The 27,858-nt window shown below is 46.7% G+C and overlaps 1 protein-coding gene across 1 annotated transcript in view; it reads right to left on the reverse strand.

The window, feature by feature from the left end:
- Window positions 1-27,858, reverse strand: part of MEI1 (meiotic double-stranded break formation protein 1) — a 3,731,473-nt gene that overhangs the window by 2,648,055 nt on the left and 1,055,560 nt on the right. The window contains exons 10-11 of the mRNA XM_086963480.1: window positions 22,215-22,314; window positions 2,774-2,908 (exon numbers count right to left, since the gene is read on the reverse strand). Of these exons, the coding sequence (XP_086819606.1) occupies window positions 2,774-2,908; window positions 22,215-22,314 (235 nt within the window). The remainder of the gene's footprint in view (window positions 1-2,773; window positions 2,909-22,214; window positions 22,315-27,858) is intronic.

Consider the following 27,858-nt stretch of genomic DNA (forward strand, 5'->3'; position numbering starts at 1 on the left):
TATTAAAGACTGTTTGGGGCGGGATAGAGTGGCTGATATCAAATGGCTGGCATACATCAAAACATCTACTGCACTCCTGGGTCGCCCAGAATTAAACTTACATCCGGAAAATTTGATTAAAGATGACATAAACTGGGTAAAACAGAATTTCATTAGGTGCCGTGAAATGGATCGAGAGTCGATTGAAATTTCTAAATCGACAGTAAGATAACATTTTTTGTTGATCAGTTCAATGTCAATGCAACCATATCGGACTGTTGTCACACGTCCTTATCACCGTTGGTTGCTAACCAAATTTAGATTCAACCAGGCACACTTTCTGTTGGGTAAATATGAAAATTGGTGCACGCCAATGGAAAATGTTCCATGTGAATGCGATAATTTTTCCGACCAGGATTTGTCACATTTTATCTTTTTTTGCCCCTTCTTCTCGGAAGGTAGGGTAAAGTATATCAAGCCTCTTCTAAGGGAAATGGGGTTATTACAGGTGAAACCTGCATTGTTGTTCTTACAATTAATGGAAAATCATCGAGTGATGTTTTGTGTAGCCAATTTTTTGATTGCTTCTATTCGTGCTAGACGGAAGAGATCTCATACGAGTCTAGATGGAGTTAATGTAAATGTATGTCCTATACCTGATAGTATGAATTAATTTCTAAGCTCTGCTCCGTTTTTCATATATTTTCAAAAATGGGTCCATGAATTATTTCAAGATAACAATGTAATTCCTGTACGCTAGGTCATTTTATATGTACTGTTAATGAAATTTAAAATGTACAGTATTTTTAAAGTTTTTAAAGTTTTGTATGATGTTTTTATGTTTGTATAGCATACTTTTATGATTTTTATCTAATCGAATAAAGTGATCTTTGACTTGACTTGACTTGACACTGAGGCAGCACCCACGCCACCGTTTCCCACACAGAGTGGGAACACCGGCCCAAGAGGCATGCAGTGTTCACATACCACAGCCCTGAACTGGTGGAAAAGAAAATCTTCTTCCCAAACTGCTCCAGTTTCTGGGGTTCCCTGTCCGGAGGTGCAGAAGGGAATGCACCTGGGGACGCAGAGCCTTGGACAACCAAGCTTTCAGGGGTTGGGTGTTGGGAGAGGAAAATGGGGTCGCCAGGGGCCCGGCGATGGCGTTGGGCCACGTTCCTATCCACAGGAGCGCCTGTGTTGGGCCTGGACCAGGTGCCCAAAAAGACATCTTAAAGTGCATCATTACCGGTGGCTCGGCAGAGGAAGCCGCCTGCCAAAGCACTTCTGTCAGGAGGTTAGTCCTGATGGCCACTGTAGGGAGCTCAAGGTGGAGAGCCTCTGCTGCCCTAGGCAACACCACTGAATATGTACCACCCTCCTCCATAGTCACGGTAGAAGGAGACAGTGAGCCAGGTTCTGGTGAGGAATCCAGGTCACTGGCATCCCCTAAATCCTCTGCCCATTCCGGGTCTAACTGGCATTGGGCTGCAAGAGGGTCTTCAAACCCCTCCCTGTCCTACATGTCCTCCATAACCTGAAGATGGAGGATGGAGATAGGGATAAAAATTCCCCGTCGGCGACGGATTCGGCGCCAATCGACATCGGTCCAGCACCGCTCCATGTCGGGGTGGAAGCTGGGGACGACATCTGCTGGGGGGGGCCGGACGCCGCCAGTGGCGGTGCCGTAGACTTCGATGTCGGTGGAGGTCGTACGAGGTCAACCGACATCGGCTGGGATCCATGCATGGCTCCACGGCGGTTTTGAGGTGACGAGGCAGGAGCAGTCAACGACGTCGGGCCGGAGCCGCTGACGAAGAAGGGCAAGGACTCCTAGTCGAACCCACAGGGCCCGAAGGCTCGCTGGCGGGGCCCAAGGGGCCAAAGAGGATGGACATAGCTGACAAAAATTCCTGCAACTGGGCCAGTCGCTGACGAACCCGGGAAGGGCAGGTAGGCCGACGCTGACTGCCTTATGCTCTGCCGGAGCCGCGGAGGAGACACCACCCGCACCCTGAGCCATGTCGCATGACAAGCTAGGGGAAGGCGAAGAGGGACGTTGCTTCTTCGACTTCTTGTGCTTCGTCTTACCTGACCCCGAGTGCAAAGACTTCATCAAAAGATGGTGGCGGCTCTGCGACCGGTCCCTCAACCTCCCACGAGACCGGGACCTTGAACGGCGCGGAGCCGACTCCCGGGCCTCAAGCAACTTTCGGGACCGCTCCCGCTAAGTTTTTTGAGCCATAGCCTGGCAGTCGGGGCCCGACACAGGGTCGTGGTCGCACGCCAGGCAGTAGAGACACTCGCGGTGCGGGTCCGTCACCGACATCATGCAGGGACAAACCTTGCAAGACTTGAAACCGGGCATCCCTACACACCAGTAGTCAAAGACTCAAAAAAGACAGAGACAAAAGTCCCAAAAAACTCAGTCGAAAATTGACTGGGGGTACCGCTTTCTCCGGATATGCGCTTACTGGCACAGAAAAAGAAAGATCTGCTGCAACGTCATCCTGGCATCAAGATGCCTACGACGGACGCGGAGCCGAAAGACGCCACTGCCCGATGCGCAGGGGTACTGCTGACGAAAACTTTCCGGATCCAGTCTGACGCCTGGGGGTAATTTGAAGGTAAGGAATCCATCACTAACGTGTCTCTTTCGGATATGGCAGGCTCATTAGCTGAGCTGAATTACCCATTCAAAAGGAGGACGCCCCACATGTATGGCTAAAGAAGCTGCAGATCTAAGAAAATATCTTTTGAAAGGGTGACTTTTTTATCTGTAATTTGTATTTACCTTAAGAAAGCGCTGGCAGCATTTACAGCCTCTGTTGCCACGTCAAGCACTGGAGAAGCCACAGCCTCCTGGAGAACTTTAATAGTGTCCATGAAAATGTTGATATTGGTGAACAACTTGATATCCGCAGGTTGCCTAAGGTGAAGAAACAGAAGAAAATGTTGGTGGTCTTGTATCCTTTAGCCACAGAACGGAATAGACACTGACAAGCCAGGAAATCCTGAAACCCAAGGGAAAAAAATGAAGTACTTAGGACAAGATAAATCACACCCATGAAGACAATGAAGGCCCGATTTACAAACGTGAACTCACACTTTTGTGTGAGTTTACTACTTTTCAGTATTCTTTTTTTAAAATATTTATTTATTTTATTTAGCCATAAGTAAGACATATATTGCACATATACGTTCGAAATGTTAACATCACATGATTCCGAATCAGTAACTGACACAGTAGTCAAAAAGAAACAAAAGATAAACCAGGTATAAGAGGAAGACACGCCAAACTGAAATATAAAAAAACGACAGCAATTTCCCATTTTAAGATTTGAGATAAGACTTCAGAATTAGTATCTAAAATAAAGCCATAACAGAACATATCATATAAAGTGACAGTGCATCGTTAATCCCATTGAAGACTGGCCCAGATCCTATTGAATTTAAGCCAAGAGCGAGGCCCTCTGGCTTTAGCTAGAGCAAGTTCCATCTTATACACCTGTCTGAGCAGAGCCCAAACTTCATCAACGTTTGGACTGACATTGCTAATCCAGACTCTGGCGAAACATAGTCAAGCACATGCTATAAGGATAGTAGCCAACAGATTCACATAGCTAGCAACTTCGCATTTGAGCCCCAAAAATATTTCCTTTTCAGTAAACTGAAACTTTTGGCCGAGAAGTGGAATTAGAATACTGATACCACTCCAGAACCTGTTAAGCCTAGGGCAGTCGACAAACATATGCCTAAGGTCTGCAGCATAGAGTTGACATTTCAGACAAATTTACTTATCGGAAGATCGAGATGTAGCCCACCTGGATATAATCCAAGTAAAATATTTCCTTTTCAGTAAGCTGAAACTTCTGGCCGAGAAGTGGAATTAGAATACTGAAGACCCCACTCCAGAACCTGTTAAGCCTAGGGCAGTCGACAAACATATGCCTAAGGTCTGCAGCATAGAGTTGACATTTCAGACAAATTTACTTATCGGAAGATCGAGATGTAGCCCAATTGGATATAATCTCCGGTGTGTAATACAACATATAAACTATCCAGTGCTGTTATAGTTTTAAATTGATGGAGGTTACCACTCAATCTAATATGCCCGTAGACTTCTGTATTTGCTCAGCCTCTATTTCAACCCTAAGAACTCTGCTTAGTTTAGTAGCGATCTGTAAGCTATCATCATTAGCTGCTGCAAGAAATTTCTGATAAGCTGCCCTGATAGCGCCTCGACCGGAGCTCGTATATATATTCCAGACAATATTTACGACGGGTTCAGCATTACTGATAAGGCATTACTGATAACTTTTTATCTCGTACAAAAAAGTCCATGATTTGTAGATACTTAACCTCTTCGATGCGTCATGGTGGACGTGTGCGAAGGATGGCCCGGGGGCCATCCCTTCCGCGCACACGTGGAATTCTTTCGCGCCGCAGGGGAATTCCAGCTGCATCAAAGCGGTTAAAGAAAGTACTTTGCAGAAGACCGAACTCGTCTTTAAGTGAAGCAAAAGAGCAGAACCCCCGTCCATTATATAGCTGTCCGACCTAATTGATGCCCTTACATTGCGAGCCTTTTCCGACAGGATCTTGAAATACATTGGGCAGCATAGGGTTGCCCCATAGCACTGTATATTGATACAATGGGGGCAAAGAGCATTGCTTACAAATATCTTGACATATCCTGATAATATCTTTAACTACCTTAACCACATGGCTGCTGGGCGTTTTCCCCCCCAGTGCTGGGAAACTCTTGATGCCATTTATTCATGACGAGCTCAGCTCGTCATCAGCACACGACACCCGTGGGTGATGACGAGCTGAGCTCGTCATCAGCATCGAAAGGGTTAAACTTCACTCGCTTGTAGTAGTTAGGGTCACAAGTCTTATATAGCATGAACCCAACCGATGGACCGCAGGCTAGCTGATAAGACAACAAAGCCAGACCAGGATCCAGCCCGCAGAGCAGGCCCCGGATCCGACAAACAAAAGCAGTCCAATAGTAGAGCCTGATGTCTGGGAGCTTGAAACCCCCTTGTATGTAAGGTAGTTTCATAAACCTGAGAGCCCTCCTGACGAGACTGTAAGCCCAGATAAAACTACCTATGACAATGTCTAATCTTTTAAAAAAAGACCAAGGAACCCACAGGGGTATTGAACAAAATAAATATATGAATTTAGGAAGGATATTCATTTTTATTATGTTACACCTCCCATATATACTAAGCGGAAGCCAATGCCAACTACGCAATTTAGCCGAAGCCGTCTTAAGAAACGGTTCCTAGTTCAGAGATACAATATCATCAACCTGACTGCTAAGACATACACCAAGATAGGTAGCTGTTTGTTTAACCCCTCATGTGAGAGGCAGGGTTTCCGATTGAAAGTTTACAATTGTCTGAGGTTTAGCTAAATTCAACTTATAGCTGGAAAAAGAGCTAAATAGCTCAGCTTTTTGCATAATAGAGTCTATACCACCTCCAGGGGTAGCAGAGCAGACTGCAATATCATCTGCATACCCAGTTACCTTGAGTTCCACACCATTGAGACACACTGGGGAGATCCCTCCATTCAGCAGCAGATGCCTTATAAACAGCTCAGTGTAGAGAGCAAACAAAAAGGCGAACAGTGGGCATCCCTGCCGTGACCCCCGTTGAACAGCAAAGAGGGTAAATGTTATGCCATTCAATTTAATTGTTGCAAACAGCTTTTTATACAGCTTCAGCACTGAAGAAATAAACTTGGGTCCGGGACCGAATGCTGCCATGGTAAGCCATAAAGCTTCCCAGGCCACTCTGTCAAACGCCTTTTCCACATCGAGCATGACCATCCCTATCTGTTTGTTAAGTTTGCCAGAGACATCAAACGGTGTGTGTGTATGCTCTGGCCCACAGGTGTATAACACTTCCGAAACATACACATAATCAATCAATCAATCATTGCATTTCCAAAGCGTGCTACATACCCGTGAGGGTCTCAAGGCGCAAGGGGGGCGCTACTGATCGAAGAGCCAGGTCTTGAAGAGTCTTCTGAAGGCCAGTAGGTCCTGAGTCTGTCGTAGGTTGGTTGGGAGAGTGTTCCAGATCTTGGCAGTGAGGTAGGAGAAGGATCTTCAGCCGGCTGTGGTTTTCCGGATACGAGGGACTGTGGCGAGGGCGAGGTTGGCTGAGCGGAGGCTTCGGTGGGGGTGTGGAAGCTGAGTCAGTTGTTGAGGTAAGTAGGTCCGGTGTTGTGAAGTGCTTTGTGTGCGTGGATGAGGAGCTTGAATGTGATCCTCTTGTTGACGGGAAGCCATTGCAGGCCTCTCAGGTGGGTTGTGATGTGGCTGCGGTGGGGAACGTCGAGGATTAGTCGAGCTGAGGCGTTCTGGACTCGTTGTAGTCGTCTCAGGAGCTTGTTTGTTGTTCCAGAGTAGAGGGCGTTCCCGTAGTTGAGTCGGCTGGTGACGAGGGCCTGGGTGACGTCTTTCTCGTGTCGATAGGGATCCATTTGAAGATTCTGCGGAGCATTCGTAGGGTGTTGAAGCAGGTCGCGGAGACGGCGTTGACTTGCCTGGTCATGGAGAGGGTGGAGTCGAGGATGACCCCCAGGTTGCGTGCGTGGTCCGTGGGTTCCGGGGAAGTGCCTAGTGATGTGGGCCACCAGGATGCATACATATGTTTAATTATATATAGAAACATGCAGCCTAAAACTGTTCCAATAGGGCAAACCGCCAAAATTACATAGGTTTCTCTTGTATGAAATAACCCCCTGAATACACCTTGTAATAGAGAACATACACTGCAATAGTATCATACAAGAATCCTTTATTTTCAGAAAGGGAAAACAGGTAATAGCAGGCAGTTGGCGCATAGGCTGCATAGATAAATAACTATCATAGTACAGTAAAAAACTGGCACCTTACCTTTAAGGCTTCCAAGATTCTGGACACCGTGCCTTTAAGACCTCCAGGAGCCCCTCTGCTCCCATCATGCACCATAGGTGACAGTTAGGTCAGTTCTTTTTTACAGTGTACTAACTTGTATCACCCTGAACATCAGATGCAAACAACACATTATTGTACTATAATTGCTCGTCCGGGGAGGCGGGATGGTTGCTTATGACTTAGATGAGTATACCTCTGGAAGAGAACTAGGATTACAGGTAAGTAACTTATTCTTCTCTTCCAGGGGATACTCATCAATAGTCCTAAGCACTGAATAGAGTAGAAAGCCCATACCCACTACCTCGCGGACGAGCAAACCAGTACATCAAATATATAACAGTGCATCTTAAAATGGAATCAACCAAATACATTTCTCAACAAGTCTTTCTCAATTTGGGCATCCGCCTGCGTATCAGAGTCCAAACAGTAATGACGAGAGAATGAACGGAAGCCATGTATCTGCTTTACAAATTTCTGCTATAGGAAAATTTCTAAGAAAAGCCATGGTAGAGGCTTTTCCCCTGGTAGAATGTGCTTTAGGGTTTCCCTGAAGAGCCTTTTTGGCTATTTGGTAGGACAGAGATATGCAAGAGACTATTCACCTAGAGATGGATCTTTTAGAAGCTGCCAAACCGATATTTATGGGACCATAATTAACAAACAACTGGCCCGTCTTTCACAAGGACTTGATTTTTTCTAGATAAAATTTCAGAACCCTCTTGAGGTCTAGAGAATGGAGGGACCTCTCAGGAGGAGTAGTGGGATTGTGAAACCTGGATGCGAAGACAGGGCATTTAGTGTTTGCCGCGTCTGCGAAGAGATCGATGTCTGGCACTCCCAATTGCCGGAAGATGTCTTGCGTGACTTTGCTGTTCAACACCCAGTCGTGAGCTTCGACTAAGACTCTGCTTAGGACGTCTGCTTGGACATTCAGAGACCCTGGTAGGTGAATGGCCAAAATGTTGAGATTTCTTGCAAGAAGCAACTTCCAGATGGTCTGTGACTCCTGAGAGAGAGGTCTTGACCTGGTGCCCCCCTGCTTGTTCAGATAATACATTGTTGTGGTGTTTTCTGTATGAATCAAGAGGGCGCTAGCCTGTAGAGAAGGGTACAGCGACTTGAGGGCTAGGTGCAGAGCTCAACTCTAGAAGGTTGATGTGGTACCCCGGCTCTGTCTCCAATCAGAAGCCTTGTACTTGAAGATGTCCCATGTGAGCTCCCCAACCTTGCAGGGAAGTATCTGTGACTATAGTCTGAGTGGGAGTATATTGGTCGAATGGGAATCCCTTCCGTAGCTGTGATCGCTTCATCCACCATGTGATGGATTCTCTGGCTGACTGAGGTAGAGTCACACGGTCTTCCCAGCGGCCTGACGTCTGCATCCACTGATCCTCCAGAGACTGTTGTAGAGGACGCATTTTCAATCTGGCATTGGGGATGATGAAGACACAAGAAGCCATTGACCCCAGAAGCGAAGACACCTGCCTGACTGTGTGAAGATGACAGCTGAGAAGTTTGCAACATTTTATTTTTCTTTTTTAAACTTTATTTTTGACATTTTGAGCGACAGTACATCAAACAAAAGGTGCATTGACGTGTACACATTTCAGTCCATATTCAAAACGATCAGTGCATGTACAGAATCAGGACAATTGATTTCAAGCAGTCTTATCATACCAGCACTGTGCAATTACCAGTTGGCCTCATCCTTACCTATCTTACGGCCTTTTTGCATCTCAAGCTGCCCGTAGTGCCCGCCCACAGTTATGAATATCAATTATTGCAGTAAAATACCCACTACAGAGATGTAACAAGTTCCTCAGTTCTATCGACCAGCAGCGCGGTTGCGATCCAGTTAGTACATGATCACACACTACTACCACAACTCCTCTAAACTTATGTAGCACACCCTATTCTCCCCAATACCCCTACCTTCTCATTCACAATGGAGTGACCTCAGATGTGTACATAAAGGTATCTTAGGAGGGTGCCCTTGGTGTGTATCTAGGTGGGCATCCCATCTACAGCAGTTTCACCCCAACGGAGCCCAGATATCCGTGGGCTGTGAGGCTATCGGCAATAGTTCAGAATATGTGTTAATCTGTTCCTGGCAGAAGGTGAGGTCATGCAACCAGTCCTTAAATTTCGGGGCTCTGCCCCTGCCCCATCTACACGCAACTCTTCTCTTGGCAACTAGAAAGCCGAGTGCGGTAAATTTGCGGGTGCTGCCTGTATGGGCTCTACGTATCCTAAGAGCGCCAGCATAGGGGATGGGTCAACCTCGGTGTTAATCATTTTTGGCAGTGCTGAAAACACCTGACACCAATACATCTGCACCTCATCACACGCCCACGCCAGGTGTAGAAAATCCGCCCCTGGGGCGTGACATCTATCACAATTGTCTGTGACGCGAAGTTGGAATCCACACATTCGGGCTGGAGTGTAATACAGTCTATGAACACATTTATAATGTATAATTCTGAATCTGCTGCTAGAGGAGATTCGTTCTGTCTGCTGCAGACAGAACTCCCATTGTTTGTCTGTTAGTGGCACCCCTAGCTCCTGATCCCATTTGGCCATAGCCGTTAATTGTGGGGCGTCTATTAGTGAGTGGACCGACCTGTATATTGTTGACACCAGTTTATTGGGTGTATCGTCTTGGAGGATGCGTTGCAGCGGTGCAAAGGTCTGAGGCTCATGCGGGAAGTCGGGTGTAAGCGCTTTAAGTCCCTGGCGTAGCCTAATGTATAGAAAGACGTCAAGTGGGGATGGCTGTATGCCTTCATATAAATGTTCCATGGAACAGAATGTTCCAGCATGATACAAGTCACCCCATGTTGTGACATGTATGCTGTGAAGCAGCTTCCGAAATCCTGCCTCCTGCAGTAGGGGCATGCTTGGGTGATAAACGAGGGGCAAGAGTGGCGCGTACATCATGCCAATATCTAATTTATTAGCCAGTCGGGTCCACGCAGTCATCGTGCTCAACACTGTCATTGGAAGTTTGCAACATTTCTCCCTGATTGATGATAACCTCTCCTCTGAAGGACACACACTTACCTTTACGCTATACAGTGAAGCGCCCAGGTAATGGAATTTCTGGGTCGGGTTGAAGACCGATTTCTTGTAGTTGACCCGCAGATCCAGTGTGTTCAGTAGTTGAAGACAGAAGGAAAGATGACTCTGAAGCAGGGAAGGCGTAGAGACCTTTAGGAGCCAATCTTCCATATAGGGATACATGAAAATCTTGCGTTTGCAGAGAAAAGCTGCACCACTGCCATACACTTTGAAAATGTTCAGGGAGCCGATTTGAGCACAAAGGAAAGGACTCGAAATTAGAAGTGCTGATGAGCTACTTGAAAGGGGAGAAACCTTTGATGCTTTTCGGACACCGGGACATGGAAATAAGCGTCCTGCAGCTCTATAGCACACATCCAGCCCCCCTGATGGAGATTAAGGAAGATCTGGAGCAGGGCCAACATCCGCAACTTCTCCTTGCGGATGAATTTGTTCAAGAAGCGCAGATCTAGGATTGGTCTGTATTCTCTCGCCGGGCCTCTTTTTTGGACCAGGAAATAGCGAGAATATATTCCCTGTTTTCGTTGTTGAGTCGGAACATATTCTATGGCCTTTTTTAGTAGAAGACTGTTGGTGGCGGTAGGGTTTTGAACATCAGCAAGTATCCATTTTGCACAATATTCAGTACCCATTTGTCGTTTGTGATTGATCTCTACTCTTCCAGGTGAAAAGCAATACTTCCCCCTACCGGAGTGGCTACCAGGCACGTTGGAAGCAGTGTTCGTTGTTTGGTTGGTTGTTTAGCAGTTGAGGCCTGCTGTCGGTTGTTTCCTCTTCCTCTACCAGGTCTCCTCTGGTAGAAGTGTGACCTCTGCTATTGTTGATTCTGAGAGGACCACTGAGGGGTTTGAACCCTCTGTTGGAAGGAACGCCTGTCGTAGGGACGAAACCGTTTGCGGAATTCCTTCCACTTCTCCAGTCCAACTGCCTTCACAAAGTCCAATTCAGCCTTCATTTTGGACACCTAATCAGCTGCGTGAGACCCAAACCGTTGAACGGTAGATTGACGATCTTCCATTGCCAATCAGGCTTAAGACCTGTAAGACGCATCCAGGCCGAGCGTCTATAACAGATGTTGTGCAAATAGCCGTAAGCGGCCAGATCAGATGAGTCTGCAGCAGTGTGTTTTCCTGGCCGCCGTTACAATTACAGAATCCGGTGAGGATCAGAACGAAGGAATAATGGATCCTGATCAGGGGCTTTGCACTTCTTTGCAATGCGAGAAGGTACTACACCTACTGTTGCAGGAGTTAAGAAAGTCTGCAAAGCTGGTTCCAAAAGGTCTGGGACCAATGGCAGCAAAGACCTTGTTGAAGAACGATGATGTAAGGTCTAAAAAATTACAGAAGTGAGACCGCCGGAACCGACATGCTTAAGTTCAGTTTGTTGGCCCCTCTGCTGAGAACATGGGGGAAGGTACCTATGTCATCAATTGGGGACACTCTTGATGGCGGTGTCGCCGACAAAGTTGGAGAATAGTCCCTTAACGAAGACCTGGTGGACGTTGATCAAGATGGTGATCTTTGACGCCTTCGTTTTGGAGAGAAAGCATGGTGAGAATGTGATCTCTTCTGTGAACGTGTGCAGTGAGAAGATGGGGACCTCAACCTTCTCAGATTCCTTCTCAGAGACCCTCTCGATGAAGCCGTTGGAGCACGAGAGAAATCTGAGCCCAGACTACTATGAGCAGCACCCCCTGCTTCCTTGCGTCTGACACTTTCCAGCCACCTTTGCGAAAGGTTAAAAGGACGGGACTTTTTAGCAGCCACCAGAGAGCCCTCCGGGGATATCTGAACAATGTTAAAGCCAGGGGATGATGACTGTTCCCTCGATGTTGACCTTCTTGCCCTCGTCGTCGATTTAGGCCTCTCTGTCACTTCCTCTGAGACGACAACAGGATTGTTGTCTTTCAATGTAGAACACCTCGACGTCGACCTAGGCCTCACTGTCACCTCCTCCGAGATGACGGTGGGTCTATTGTCTCTCGACGTCGACTAATGTCTCGACAACGACAAGGACTCTGCCAACCACAGCACCGAGACCGCCCTCATCGCCGCCACCGACGACATCCGAGCCCTGATGGACAATGGAGAAACAGCGGCCCTCATCCTCCTAGACCTCTCCGCGGCATTCGACACGGTCTGCCACCGCACCCTAGTACGGCGTCTCAGCAACGTCGGAATCCAGGACAAGGCGCTGGAGTGGATCACCTCCTTCCTCGACGGGAGAACACAGAGAGTCCGCCTACCACCGTACAAGTCAGAGGCCACCGAAGTCATCTGCGGCGTCCCCCAAGGATCATCTCTGAGCCCCACCCTCTTCAACGTCTACATGAGCCCCCTCGCGGCCATCGTACGCAAACACAACCTCAGCATAATCTCCTACGCCGACGACACCCAGCTGATCCTCTCCCTGACCAACGACCCCGCCGCCGCCAGAGCCAACCTGCACGAAGGGATGAAAGAGGTAGCCGAGTGGATGACGACCAGCCGCCTGAAACTGAACTCGGACAAGACGGAGGTCCTCATCCTGGGCTCCTCTCCCTCCGCCTGGGACGACTCCTGGTGGCCTCCCGCCCTGGGCACCGCACCCAAACCGACAGACCATGCACGCAACCTGGGCTTCATCCTGGACTCCTCCCTCTCCATGACCAGGCAAGTCAACAACGTCTCCTCGGCATGCTTCAACATCCTACGCATGCTACGGAAGATCTTCTGGTGGATCCCCACCGAGACCAGGAAGACCGTCACCCAGGCCCTCGTCACCAGCCGACTGGACTACGGCAACGCCCTCTACGCCGGGACCACTGCCAAGCTCCAGAAGAGACTCCAGCGGATCCAGAACGCCTCAGCCAGACTCATCCTCGACATCCCACGAACCAGCCACATCTCCGGACATCTGCGAGACCTTCACTGGCTCCCCGTCAACAAAAGAATCACCTTCCGCCTCCTCACCCACGCACACAAAGCCCTACACGACCAAGGCCCGAGCTACCTCAACAGCCGAGTCAACTTCTACGCTCCCAAACGCCACCTCCGATCAGCCAACCACGCCCTCGCCGCCGTCCCCCGCATCCGAAGAGCGACTACAGGAGGAAGGTCCTTCTCCCACCTGGCCGCCAAGACCTGGAACTCCCTCCCGACCGACCTGCGCCTGACCCAAGACCACCTCTCCTTCAGGAAGAAGCTGAAGACCTGGCTGTTCGAGCAGTAGCGGCTCCCCCCCCCCCAGCGCCTTGAGACCCCACGGGTATGTAGCGCGCTTTATAAGTGTCACTGATTGATTGATTGATTGATTGATCTACGACGTTGACATTAAATGCTGGAAGACTCCTGTCTCCGCGATGCTCTCAACGTTGATCGCCCATGAGCTCGAACTGCGGAGATCTTCTATGATGCTTCTTCAACGTCAGCTTCTTCGACTGAGAACGGTTCAATGGCGACAGTGATCTCAACGTCGAAAGCCTGTAGTTCTTGGCAGAGTTTAAGCCGGTGAACCTCTCAACTCCGACCCTCAGGAAGGTGGCGGAGTGTGCCTTGCCGTCGACGGATGTTTCGAAGTCGACAGGTGTTTTGACTCTCGGGGTCAACATAACTCGTGCCCGAAGTAGTATGCCTCGATGTCGATCCTTTCTTCGGCAACAGAGGCTCTTACCGTCTCAACGTTGAAGAGTGTCTTGTCTGCTTCTTCAATGGCGATCTCGACGCTGACAGTGAACAATCTGGAATCTGCCTCTTTCTTGACCCTGGAGAGGCAGAGAGACGCTGTTTTCGATGTTCTTGATGAGAGGAGGGCTCTTGAGTCCCAAGGTCACTTCTGGGATGACTATTTCCCCTCTCCAACACAGCATGGAGTCGAATCCTTTCCCTGTCACGCAGGGTCCTTTTAGAAAACTGATGGCAGTAGTAGCAAACTTCAGGCTTGGGGGAAGATGGAAAACACACAATGCACACTGAGTGTGGGTCAGATTTTGCCATCTTTTTACCACAAGATGGACATTTATGAAATAAAGCTGGCATTCTGACAGAAAAAAAGATAGTAAATATGTTGGAAAAAAGTAGAAATCAACTACCACCAGACAAAAATGTTGAATTTTAAGAGAAGAAAAACAATTCCTGACTAAAAAAAGTCAAAAACTGTCGAGCTCAAGCTCGAGGGTCCTCACAGAAGGAGCCGTAAAAAAGAACTGACCTAATTGTCACCTGTTGTGCATGGTGGGAGCAGAGGGGCTCCCGGAGGTCTTAAAGGCACAGTGTCCAGAATCTTGGAAGCCTTAAAGGCAAGGTGACAGGTTTTTTTACTGTACTATGATAGTTATTTATCTATGCAGCCTCTGGGCCAACTGCCTGCTGTTGCCTGTCTTCCTTTTCTGAAAATAAAGGATTCTTGTATGATACTATTACAGTGTATGTTCTCTATTACAAGGTGTATTTAGGGGATTATTTTCATACAAGAGAAACCTATGTAATTTTGGCTGTTTGCCTTATTGGAACAGTTTTAGGCTGCCTGTATATATATAAATTTATTGGCAGCAAAAACAAACAACGCGTTTCACCTCACGGCTTGCTCACGTTTGCTGAGGATTCTAAAACCTAGTCCTTTTACAGTGCCAGTATGCTCGTCATAAAGGTAGGACTATTGTATAAACACCAAAAAGTGAAAGTATGGAGGACATATTGGAACAGAAAATTATAACCTTGCATGTCAGATTTATAGTTTCTAATCGATTATTCTTTTGCAAACATAAAATGGCAACAGTGTACAATTATATATTATGTGTCAAGTATTACACAAAATAATATAGCGTTGAGCAAATCCTTGAGGGATGAGCTCAGTCCAAATTCAGTGATCAGCACCGAAAAACCGACTGATACACCAGGGTTCAAGTGTTGCAGATCATGCAAAGCATGTCGCAACAGCATCAGTTGTAAAGAGGTAACTGTGCCTAGCACTGGAAGGGTGTTTTCTATACAGAAGAATGTAACCTGTAATACCATGTACTGCGTATACCTACTTATTTGCCCATGCGATAAGTGGTATATAGGAAGCACCACATTAAAGGCAAAAGAAAGAGTGCTACAGCACCTCACGGCCATTAAGAACCACAATGTGCAATACCCTGTGGCTAGGCATTTTTTCGAATACCACTTTCAAAATGATAACTTGCTGAGAATGGTGGTGCTAGACAGGATTGACCTGGGAGTACGTGGTGGGGACAGAACAACATGCCTTAGAAAGATGGAATCAAGATACATTATTGATTTTGAAACTACGTTCCCTCAGGGTCTGAATAATCATGAGGAACTTTCTGTGCACCTTGAGCGATGAAATGAGAAATGTAAATATGAATTAGCTTGTACATGAAACATTTGATGTATTAACATCAGAATTATTTAGCTGCTGAACTTGAGTCGTCTTTTTAAACTACTTTCTATGTTTTAATTCACAGATTTTGTTTATATGATGTTGGACATTGGAACCCTAATGCACAGAAATGTCAGTTATAACCAAAAAAGCCTATGTGGCACGGAGGAAACTTTGTTTGGAGGATTGAAATGAAATGTGAAAGTCTGAAAATGAGCAACTATGAACACAGGCAGTTGGGAACTTTTTGAATTCACTGCAAATATATGCAGATAATCTACTAGACTATTGACTTTGCCCACTTGGGCTCAACTTTTCAAGTATGGATCGTGTCAAAGAGAATGTCATGGATACCAATATATTTGTCAGCTTTAAGACTATGCCCACTTGGGCTTAATCCCAGTCCTCCAGTATATCCTAAAAAACATATATTATATATTTTATGTTTCCTCAATGCATAACACAGTACAACAGTAGATGGCGGACAGACACTGATGTAAACTATCATTATCAGGCTAAAGCAAGCCGAGAATGATTGGCATTGATACATGCGGACAGATGATTGTATGCAATCAGGATGCTTAACGCTATATTATTTTGTGTAATACTTGACACATAATATATAATTGTACACTGTTGCCATTTTATGTTTGCAAAAGAATAATCGATTAGAAACTATAAATCTGACATGCAAGGTTATCATTTTCTGTTCCAATATGTCCTCCATACTTTCACTTTTTGGTGTTTATACAATAGTCCTACCTTTATGACGAGCATACTGGCACTGTAAAAGGACTAGGTTTTAGAATCCTCAGCAAACGTGAGCAAGCCGTGAGGTGAAACGCGTTGTTTGTTTTTGCTGGCAATAAATTTTCACAGCACAGCAGACTCCTGGTGTGTCGTCTACGTATTTCCCTGCAGTAAAACGTCTGGAGAGAGGTATTGGGCTTCCGGGACCCTAGGAACGACCCACTCGTGAGCGGGCACTGGCTTGTACCGGGAATCTGTGTTCGATATATATATATATATATATATATATATATATATATATATATATATATATATATATATATATATATATATAGATGAGTATCCCCTGGAAGAGAAGCGGATATAGCAGAGCTGATGTGAGCCATTATGTCTCTGCCAGGGACAAAGCCATTCTGCTGCTCCGAGACCAACTTATGGATAAGAGGAACTAGACTTGGAACCAGAAGCTTAGAGAAAACATTGGCGTCTGCATTAATTAAGGATAATAAGAACATCTATCGTATATTGGCTTCCCCTTCTTAAGGAATATCACAATATTAGTTGCACTCCATGAGGCTGGAGCGTCGCCCCCATTAGCAATATCAATACTCAACTGCGTGAAGACTGGTACTAGTATATCCCTGAAGGTTTTATAAAATTCATGCGGGATAACATCCTCGCCAACCCTCTTTCCTGAGGGTAAAGACCTAATAGCATCCTCTATATCTTTTTGTAGCCCTTTGGAATCTAAAGAGTTGAGGCAAGTGACTCTCCTGCAAATACTCAAGAAAAGTATATTTATTAAATGAAGCAGACTCAGAATATAAGTTGGCATAAAATAATCTAAACTGCTCCGCTATATCATGTGGCTGCGTAAAAGATAAGCCGCCATCTCCTTTAATTAGTTTGATGTTAGACCTAGCCTTCTTGTCAGCAATCTGGATTGCCAACAAGTGCCCCACTCTTTCTCCATATTCATATTGCAGAGTTTTATGCTTGTGATAGTTGATAGCGATTTTATCTAATAGCCCTCTGTTGATTTTGGATCAAATTTTAAAGAGCCGAAGATATATTAGCTGTGCCCCTGGATCCCTCGCTATGATTGCCCCAGCGTGCTAGTGTTCTAGGTCTAAATAGTCACAACGATCCTGTTCTGCCGTTTCAGTTGCCCGCTGATTTTGTGCTAAAATAAACTGAACAGTTGCCCCCCTGACAAAGGCTTTCATACAGTCCCATAATATTGGAATATTGGCTGTACCAAGATTGTTACTCAAATACTCCTTCACTGTGCTTCTGATATATGTCTGATACTCAAGATTACTAAATAAGTGTCTGGGAAAAGAAAAAACCAGAGGAGCCTTTCTAGCACCAAGCTGTTTCTGCAAAGTTAGCATTAATGGATTGTGATGAGATGTAATTTTGGGACAGACCTTTACCCGTGCTTTTTCCAACAATGATCTCTTAATAAAGAAAATATTGTTACAGGAAGAGTGTTTATGTGGGTGAGGGTAGAATGTATACCCTGACAGTGTTGGGAAAAGTATCCTTCAGGCATCATCAAGCTGATGTATATGCGGTAGTTCCAACAAAGCTGCTCTGGTCCAAACATTCTGGCCCATACATTACTATTGGTAGTATCTATTTTATTATCCATATTACAATTTAAAATCACCCATGCCTATCAAATCCCTGGCCCACCCCAATAATTCGGCGCTTAAATAGTCAAACACATTGGGGCAATCCGAATTTGGACTATACACTACGCAAATCGTGGCCATAAACCCCGCTATCAGCAACTAAGCTAATGCCCATCTTCCCTTAGTGTCAGCTAATGTGCGAAAGACAGTAACTGCTAAATTCCTAGATTTCAGTATAGCGACCCCACGGATAGAAACCTCTTGCGAGGTACATATTAGTGTGTCATACCCAAGTTGTCTAAACAGTGACCTGTCTTTGTGTGTGAGGTGAGTCTCAGTTAAGCTGAGTAAATGTGGTCTTAATAAGCGAAGTTCCTCGCCGATTAGACATTGTTTTCGCACTTGATTCAGCCCCGCGACGTTCCAACACATGCATTTCAAGTCAGACACTGCATAATCTTAATTCACCCACCTCCCACCTGATTCAATCCTCTAGCATCTTGTGTTCTGGCCTACATTTCTAACTATTAATTGGCTATATAACCCCCTCCATCGGCCACCCCTCCACACCCCAACCCTCAGACAACCTGGTGATAGGCCGCTATCTGACACACCAGCCCCCCCCAACCCCTACAAGATCCTCCCCCCAGTACCTACAGAAAGGAATCATCCCTTTCCTTGCTGTCACTGACTGACAGCTTAAGGAGGGCATCCACCCCGCCCTCAAGAATATAAAGGGGAGGAAGGTGTTTGGTAGATATTTAAAAAAGATCATTGAGAAAAAAGAGAGAAGAAAAGGAAGAGCAATTAAGTGCTCACTTTGCATATCTGCTCATTCTACACTAGATTCAGACTGCCATTTTGAAAGTGCCTGTTGAGCATCATGCTCAGTATTGAAAAAATTTGAGTGTCAGTTTCTTATGACCTTCAGGCGGGCTGGCTCCTGTAAAAAGACTTGCGAGCAAACTGTCTTAAAGGGATCAATTAACTTACGGAATTTCTACTGCTTGTCCATTGCAATTTTACACAGATCTGAGCGCACAAACATAGTGATCGTATCTAATTTAACTGGAGTGGAAGGACGTGCTTTGACATAAATTGCTTGATGTAGCAAGAAGTTGCCCAGGAATGTCAGAATTGGGCATGGGAGAGATGACCTAGCCTGATTTCCTTGTGGGGCTCAAAGAGGTAATCAATGCTCCCGTTGAACTTGCGAGTCCATATTCCAGTCTATCAGATCTTGGAAAGCTTACTGAAATAGTTTAACTATGTATGCCCGTGGATCGGAGCCTGCTCTCCCTTCCGGTATGCCAAAGACCCGCAAGTTATGCCGCCGTTGGCAATTTTCAAGATCCTCAACTTTGGATTCTAGAAATACCATCTGAGTTTCACAGGTTTTAGCGACTCTTGAGGTAAAGGTGTTCACTTCTTCGACTGCTGCAACCCTTTCTTGCAGATCTGTGACAACTGAGGACAGTGAAATAGCCTTGGTGGTGACAACCGTCAATGACTGTTTGATCTCCCATCTCTCAGCTTTAACTTAAAGATAGTATTCCTGAGCATCGGCTCGCTGAATAGTTAGTGCCTGCAGAATTGTGGATAAGGAGGACTCATCGTGTTCGAGAGATTGCAAGACGCCAGTGGGCAGCCCTTCCATAGGGTCAGTATACTCCATTGATATTAGAAGGGCGATGCAGAACCTAGTGCCTCAGGATCTCTGCCCAGATCCTCTTGAGTGCTGATCAATTGGGCTGTTATCTCGGCCATAGTATTTGTACCGGGGTGACAGGGCGTTAGTGAGCCTCCCCCCTCAGCTGCCGCGGGTACCATAGGTGCAGTAGAAACAACAGCCTCCATGTTCCCAGGATTAGAAAGTTGTGAAATGATGGCTTTAACCTCACCCTTTGATGCCACCTATCTGCGTAGAGGACTAATGCCAGAGTCAGCCTTCGTGCCGCTTGAGGCAGAGTCTTTGAGTCGCCTTACTGTAGTGGTAAGTGGGAGTTTAGTGCCACCACAGCCTTTACCGTCCTTGCCCCCGCTGGAGTTTTTGGGGCCTCTCGCTGTTAACCCTTTTTCCCCCTCGAGGGAATGGATTTTTATTGTATTTGATGTTAAGACGTTGTTGATCTCGCCCTCCTCACCAATGGTATTCAATGGATGAGTTGCGAACTCCAGCTGGGCACCAACCGGAGAATCCATAGGAGATTTGAAAACTTGGGTGAGCACAGAGCCAGAAGGTAGCTCTAGCCCAAGATTGCCACTAGGTGAACACAATTGCCATTGGCACTCTAAGCCCTAAGCAGTATCGATTTCAGGGTACGCCTCAACAGGCATACTGGTGCTCAGACTGTTAGCACACGGTTGTAGATGAGGATGTTCTTGTATTGGCAAACCAGGCTGGACGACAAATGGTACAGAAGAGTTACAGTCAGCTGATTCTGAGCCACCAGGTTGTGTTTGTACTAAATGGCTCTCTCCTCCCTCTCTCCCGATACCTGAATGAATTTCAGTACTATTAGAATGTACTGCAAGGGGGCCACTCCCCTGCTGCCCAAGATCTAGTAATACTGTGTCCATATTCATAGCAGGGCAGACCACGTAGGATCAGTCTTCCCAGCTGTGAGCAGGCATCCGCGCTCCGAGCTGCATCAAGATCCTTTGTACTGCCTCCAACACCGACAGTCCCCACGGCCGGAGCAAAACGTATCGCTGTGGGTCTCCCGTCTGTCCGCGTCTTTTAGGTGCAGCGTTTCGCTGTAAAGCCATCGCCTTGTAAAGTATCGCTGGCATCCGCTTGAAGCCGCCAACCCTGCTTAAATCCCCTGGTGCGGAAACAGAAGAAAAGAAGCGCAGCCCACCGTGATGCCACAGTGCTATTCTACTCACATGGATACAGTTACCGGCAGCCAATAAGCCCAACCGCCACATCGGGGCCACAGGATTTTGTTTTTCAAAGAGCCCGCGCTGAAGCCGCCATTCCCATCACAGTCCGATTCCGAAAAAAGATGCTCCGTGCTCTACAGCGAGGTTTGTAGAAAAATTAAGCCCCCTTCAAAATGCATAGTGTTTCATGCTTGAAAGGTGACCATGCGGTAGCGGCGGGGCACCGGGGGCCGCGGTATCAGCGGAGAGGTCAGCGGGACTCGGGAAGCATCCTCTAGAGTGGACTCAATCCACCATCTTCCTTTCATGTTCACTACTTTTCAGTATTCACAAACTACAATCGAAGTTTTACAACTGGCTTCAAGCATGAGTAATTGATTAAATGCATGGGTTCTTTTGAATGTAATTTAACCCTAAACGAACTAGGCTAAGAATTTTGAAGAGAAACAAAATTATCCTCCAACACTAGATTTACTTTCAGGATTTCCAGGCAATATCAACCAATATCTTTGTTGTCTGACATACATGCTATGCACCCCATTCTTTACTTCTTAAGACCTCATGTTTAACCGTGTTAGAGGTGCATATTGGAATAGCTGACCACTGATTATTTAGTCTCATGACTAAGTGTATATATACGTTGTTGTTACTCTATGCTACATTTAAATCACAGAAAAGTTTGGGTCCATTTGTCCCATTCATTTCTTTAGGGGGACCAGACGTTTGGTCAATGGAGTGAGGCAACATCGTGGGCCTCTGACCTTTTGCACTGGATGTGAGTGATGCCTATGCAGGACATAAAAGAGATAGGGAGATCTCTTCAAAAGCCTACGAACAAGAGGAACGTTGATTTATAGTGGAAACAGGTGTTTCCACGAGATTCAGCAGGTTTATGACAGACTGGGAGAGGAGAAGAAACAGCACAATTTGACCAGTTACTTCTTGCTCAGGTAGATAAACGACATACCAGTCACAAATTAATCAGAGGTGTGTCTGGTAGCTTAAAGATGGTCGATGTCCTGTTGGATACTGTGTCAAAAGTTAGAATGAAACATGTTATCTAGTTTTAATTGGCTAGGGAAAGGATGCAAATCCAGGATGAGTAAAGGATAGCTTTTGTGCTATATTTGGTGCAAAATATAGACTGGCAGTGGTTCAGGGATCCAGGGTGTAATTGACTTCTGAGTACTATTTTGTTTAATAAACCACTACTTTCTTCAGGTTTGGGAAGAATCATGAGAAAGATGTGGTAAGGACAATTCTCAGCAGCAGTAGTGTCTAGAATGTGTGTTTATAGGGTATTGATGCCTACACTTTTGGACATATGTTTAAGGTGAGCTGATGCTGATATGACTCACAGCAGTTGCCAGGATACTGTTAGAAAGATGAGCAAGTAAAGGTGGCAATTGGTTGCTAAGAAGGGAATGGAGGGTGGACACTTGAACTCATATTTTTTGTTGAATAACTTGGTCTTTCTGAAATAGCTAGGAGGATCGTTCATCAACCTATTATTGACTTCATTTTCTTTATTACTAGGAGTGAGTAAATAAGAGAGAAGGAGACAGGTCTGGGGGCCATTTTACCTCCTTAGGATCTCAGTAAGAAGCAGCAGCCCTTGCTTATGTAGCTCAACATTGTTCAGCCCTGGGACTTCTTTCAGGCTCCTGACAACTGATTCAATTCCTGCAGAGCAACATTCAGAAGAAATTAATGCATGTGAGAGACAATTCAAAGAACATGTGCAATATGGTGCGGCAAAGTCAAGCATATCTTAGTTACTTAAACAACTATGCAAATTAAGAGCAAGAGAATGTGTTAAAGGGTTCTCTGGTGTTTCTAATTAGACGTTATGCACCAAGAACTCTTTACAGGAATCTAATCCAAATTACATATCTTTGATCTCGAGCATACCGTATCAGTGACAATCATAGTCTACTATGAATAAATTCAAATGCATACATCATTCCATTTTGTTAAAAAAAACAGGCATTCCTTACTGTGGCAACTAATCTTTGTCATATTTATAGGGCGTCTACTATCTGATATCTCTGGACTTTACTAGACAACTGTTTTTAGAATAAAAAAGGATGCCTATGCTGAGCAGACTCCCCTCCTCCAGCAGACCTTACTTCACACTATCAGTCAGTCTCCCTGACATATGTTGCTCTTCTAACGCCAAAAGGGGAAGCATCTAATAGACAAGGACAAGTGGATGGGCATGAATGTGGGTCATGTGGATGAAGGGTTTAAGCATACAATAATTATTGGAATGAGCGAAATAAGCTCCTTACCTGAAAATGCAGTTCACAAATGTAGTAAATTCAACATGCTCATTTCAAAATTTTGCAAGGTACCATTGGAAACTGTACATAAGTGAAAGTTACTACTACTAGTAACAATAGCTTTCTGACATTTGACAGCGATGCTGCCTGTTCTCAGCTGTATGAGACTGCATATAAATTGGGATTAACAAAAAAAGAGATCATAAAACAGATTTAAGAACAGGAAGACCACTGAGCAATGGCTATGACATGACACACTTACTTCTTCAGCACTCTTGGCAGTGCCAATTTACTTAGAACAAATTAGTTACTTACCTTCTGTAACAATATATCGGGTAAATACATATTCTAGTTGTAGGTTTCTAACCTTTTGAATTTCCCCCAGGCGTCAGTCTGGATTCAGAGATTTTTCATCAGCTCTACCCCTGCACGTTGGTAGGAGGCGTCAGTCGGCTCTGTGTCTGTCGTTGTGCGCGCCTGAAAAGACATCACGGTGTAGGAAGCTAGCTCTATATATACTATACGAAAGTAAGTATAGTGTGCACAAAGGCCAGGATCACCAGAGGTATAGCAGAGGCTAAATTAGATAATCACTAACAACAGCTCTCGTAAGATTGATTCCTAAAGGAAAAAAGAGTGTTAACGGTTTACAAGAAAGTGAACATTTTACAAGTATGAGTTTTGGGGGTTAGGAACAGAGCTCCCCAAGGTCCAGTTAAGCACCCAATTTGCGCTACCAGCAGCACTGGGGCGGCTGGGTGCAGTGGCCCAATGTTAGCAGATGGGGCTAAGGGGGCCTTCGGTCAGGGGTGGCTTACAAGCAGGCTACTGGGGTGTGGGAGCTAAGCTTCTGGGGTTAGGATCAGCACTGAATGGGCTAACAATCAGCAAAGGAGGTTCACCACCAGCTGCACAGAGGCGGCCGGGTGCAGAGTGCCAATGGAACGTCAGGAGCCCTGTGGATTTCAAGGGAGATCTCCGGTTTGGAAAAGACGCTGCAGAGGGAGGCTTCATGAAGGCGACCACAGTCTGAAGAGATAAGTTGGGTTCTTGGGAGACGCCTGGACCCCGTCCATTGGGCCACCCAAGGCAGTGGGGCGTCTTTTGGCATCAGGTCTTTTTATCAGCCCCAGCCGTGGTCGGGGGGGGAACCTTTGGGCTGAGGCTGCAGGCGTAGGCTTGAGCCCCCGGTCAGGATCGCTGGGGAGACCTCCTCGTGGTGTTGGGCCATTCGAACTCGGCCCGTGGGTGTCAGGTGCAAGTGGTGCAAAATCAGGAAGGTCCTCTGGGCTCAGAGGGGTTGCTGGACATGCCGGGGTTTCTGCTGTAGGCAGGTCAGTTGGTGTCCTCTACTTCCTTGGTCAGCAAAGCTCTTTAGTCCATCTTTCTTCCTTGAATCTGAGAAGGCAGAGTTCAGGTTTGCCCCTGAATACTAAATTTAGGGGTGGTAAATGGGTATGCAGGTTGGGAACAATCGGTCCCTTCCTTGGGGTGGGTACACCCCCTATTATGCCATCCTCCAGTGGGAGGGGGGCATAAGCCTCTCCCTAATTGGCTGGGTCCCCTCATCTTCAAGATGGAGGGGACAGAGATGTGTGCTTCACTGCGCCTCTCGCACCTGAGGAGTGGGGGTTGGCAAAGGTGGGCAATCCTCTCCTCCTAACTTGGTTTTCCCACTAATTCTCCTGCCCAAAGTGGGTGTCAGAACCAGTGGGAGCCAGTTGCTGGGGCAGCAAAAGGCAGGGACAGCTTACAAAGGTGGCATCTTCCCCTTCGTGGCCCCAACACACCCTAGGAGAGGAGGCGTAACACCTCTGCCCAGGATGAGCTTAGTTTCTGGGCTCAGAGAGCTAGGCCCTCTACCCAGGGGTCCAGAAACATGTCTGGTGGTGGCAAATGGCAGGCAGCCATTCAGGAACCACACCAGGGCTGGTTGTTTTTCAGGGGGCATTTCTAAGATGTTCTCTGAGTGCAGTTTACATTAAATCCCACAATGGAATCAGTGTGGGTTTAATGTGCTGAGACGTTTGCTACCAAACTTCCAAGGTTTTAGTAAAGCCATTATGGAGCTCGAAAAGACCAACTCCCAGACCATATACTTTTTATATCTATACTGCACTTACAATGTCTACGAAGAGACTTAGACACTGTAGGGATACAGGGCTCATAGGGATACAGGGCTCATTCCACTGTACCTTCATCTGTGGGCTAGTGCACCCTGCTAGAGGGGTGACTAACCTAGGCCCCAGGCAGTGGGTTGCAGGCATGGCACACAGGGATGTGTGCCTTGTTGACTCTTCACTTTTCTCTGCACTAGGACATACAGCCTAAAATGGCAGTGTGTGGGTGTCAATGTGCAGGGCCAGTAAGGTTGGCAAAACAGGTGCTGCACCCCTTAGAGGCCCGCCCTGGTCACAGTGCCCATGGCCCCTATAGTACCTTTTACAAGCGGCTTACCTGTGGCCAGAAATGTGCCAATTGTAGGTACAAAGGTACAGTTTTGGGGAAAGAACACAGGCCCTGAGAACCTGAATGGGAGGGCCCCAGGGCACATCAAGTCAAGTTGAATCAGATGTCAGGAAATATGTGGGTGGTATACATGCAAAAAGGGGAACATTCCTACACAACCCCCCTTCCTACAAACGAAAGAGGATGAGACCAACCTTTCCCAAGAGAGTCTTCCATTGTCTAAGTGACAGCATCTGGAAAGGCCATCTGCATTGGCAAAAGCAGTCCCAGGTCTATGTTCCACTGTAGGGAGATGGAACACCTAAAAAGTTTGGGGTTTTCTTCTTTCACCTACATTAGCCACCTGACTGAGAAGTCTGAGGTAAGTTTGAACTAGGAAGTGAGTACCAAAGAGGTATGGTCTCAACTTCTTCAGGGACCAAACCACACAAAATGCCTCCTTCTCAATGGCACTCCAACGCTGTTCCCTGTGGAGTAGCCTTCTGCTTATGAAAGCAACAGATTAGTCTTGTCCATCATCATTGGTCTGGGATAGGGCAGCTCCTATCCCTAGCTCAGATGCATCAGTCTGCACAATGAACTGCATGGAGTAACCTGGATCCTTGAGACTTTTAGGGTGTCAAAAGCCTTTTGGCATCAACTGTCCAGCCAGTTTACTTTCTTGGGCATCTTGTTGGCGGTGAGTGCTGTGAGGGGTGTCAAAATAGATCCATACCCCTTCACAAACCTCCTGTAGTACCCAGTCAAGACTGCCTAGGAATACCCTGACTTGGGTCTGAGTGGTTGGAGCTTCCCAGTCCAGAACTGTCTGGATTTTGGACTGTAGTGGTTGAACTTGGCCTCCACTTACAAGGTGGCCCAAGTATACAACAGTTTCCTGACCTATCTGGCATTTGGATGACTTGATAGGCCTGCAGTCTCAGTCTGCAGGGCCTATAAAACCTTCCCCAGGTGGACCAGGTGATCTTGCCAGGAAGAGCTAAACACAACAATACCATCAAGATAAACTGCACTAAAGCCTTCCAACCCCGCAAGGACTTGATTCACCAACCTTTGAAAGATAACAGGGGCATTTTTCAAACCAAAGAGCATAACAGTGAATTGATAGTGCCCGTCAGGTGTGGATAATACTGTCTTTTACTTTGCTCCAGGGGCCATGCCAATCTGCCAGTACCCTGCAGTCAAGTCAAAGGTACTGAGAAATTTGGCAACCCCTAAATTATCTATCAATTGATCAGCTCTAGGGAGGGGGGGTGCATCTGCCCTGGTGACGGTATTGAGGCCTCTGTAGTCCACACAAACCCTAATTTCCCTCCTTGTAAATTGAATGTAAATTGATACTTGTATAGCGCACTACTCACCCGCAAGGATCTCAAGGCGCTTGTACGAATACCGCTGTGGAACCCATCCTGGCTTTCCCTGTGAGGCGTCCACTCCTGGGCACCCCCAAGGTGGAGGCCAGGCATCCTTAGCGTTGTGAGGGCCATTGTGTAGATTAAGCAAGCTATTGCCCAGAGTTGCAGAGTGGGACTCCATGATTGGAATAGGCACCGAGGCGAGAATTATCAGGTCCGTGGAATTTTGAGCCCAAGACCCACCGAGGCGGGGAATTGAACCCTGGTCCCGGGCCAGACCTCTGCATCAGGGTCTGCTGCTCTAACCATTGAGCCACACTTCTCCACTACCTCCTTCTACCCTGTGGATGAGGTTCGAGGACTAGGACCATTGGGATGGCAAGGGACTCTCAGAAGGCTTTATGACCCCCAACTCCAGGATCTTGCTGACCTCAGCTTTGATGCTTTCCTTAACTTGATCAGACTGGCGATTGCTTTTGGTTTTGACAGGCAAGTTGTCTCCAGTGTCCACATAATGGGCACACCAGGAAGTCTGACCAGGGGTTAAGAAAAAGAGCTGTGCATACTGCTGCAGAACCTGTCTGCAATCAGCCTGCTTTTGGAAAGAGATGGTGTATGAATAGACAACCCCATCCATCCGCTGACCCATCTTGGAAGCTGTAAGAGTGGAGGTCAGGGAAAGGTTCACTCTCTGTCTCCTGATCCTCATCAGTAACCATCAGCATAATCACGTCAGTCCTATCACAACAGAGTTTGAGGCGGTTCACAGGCTTCACCCTTTTGGGCGACTTGCTAGTGCCCAGGTCTATCAAGTAGGTGACCTCACGCTTCTTTTCTAGGATAGGGTCAGGGCCACTCCATTTGTCCTGGAGAGCCCTTGGTGCCACTGGCTCCAACCCCCACACACTTTGCCCTGGTTGGAATTCTACCAGTGCAGCTTTTTGTCATGCCAGAGCTTCTGGAGCTCCTGGCGGGACTCAAGATTCTTGGATGCTTTCTGCATGTACTCTGCCATCCTGGGGCAAAGGCCTAGTACATAGTCCACCACATCTTGTTTTAGTACATTACAGGGTTTCTCCCATCCTTTCCTCACAAGTGAGAGTGGTTTCCTTACAGGGTGG

The sequence above is a fragment of the Lissotriton vulgaris genome, chromosome 1_1 (assembly GCF_964263255.1).
Source record: "Lissotriton vulgaris chromosome 1_1, aLisVul1.2, whole genome shotgun sequence".
In the NCBI taxonomy this organism is placed as follows: domain Eukaryota; kingdom Metazoa; phylum Chordata; class Amphibia; order Caudata; family Salamandridae; genus Lissotriton; species Lissotriton vulgaris.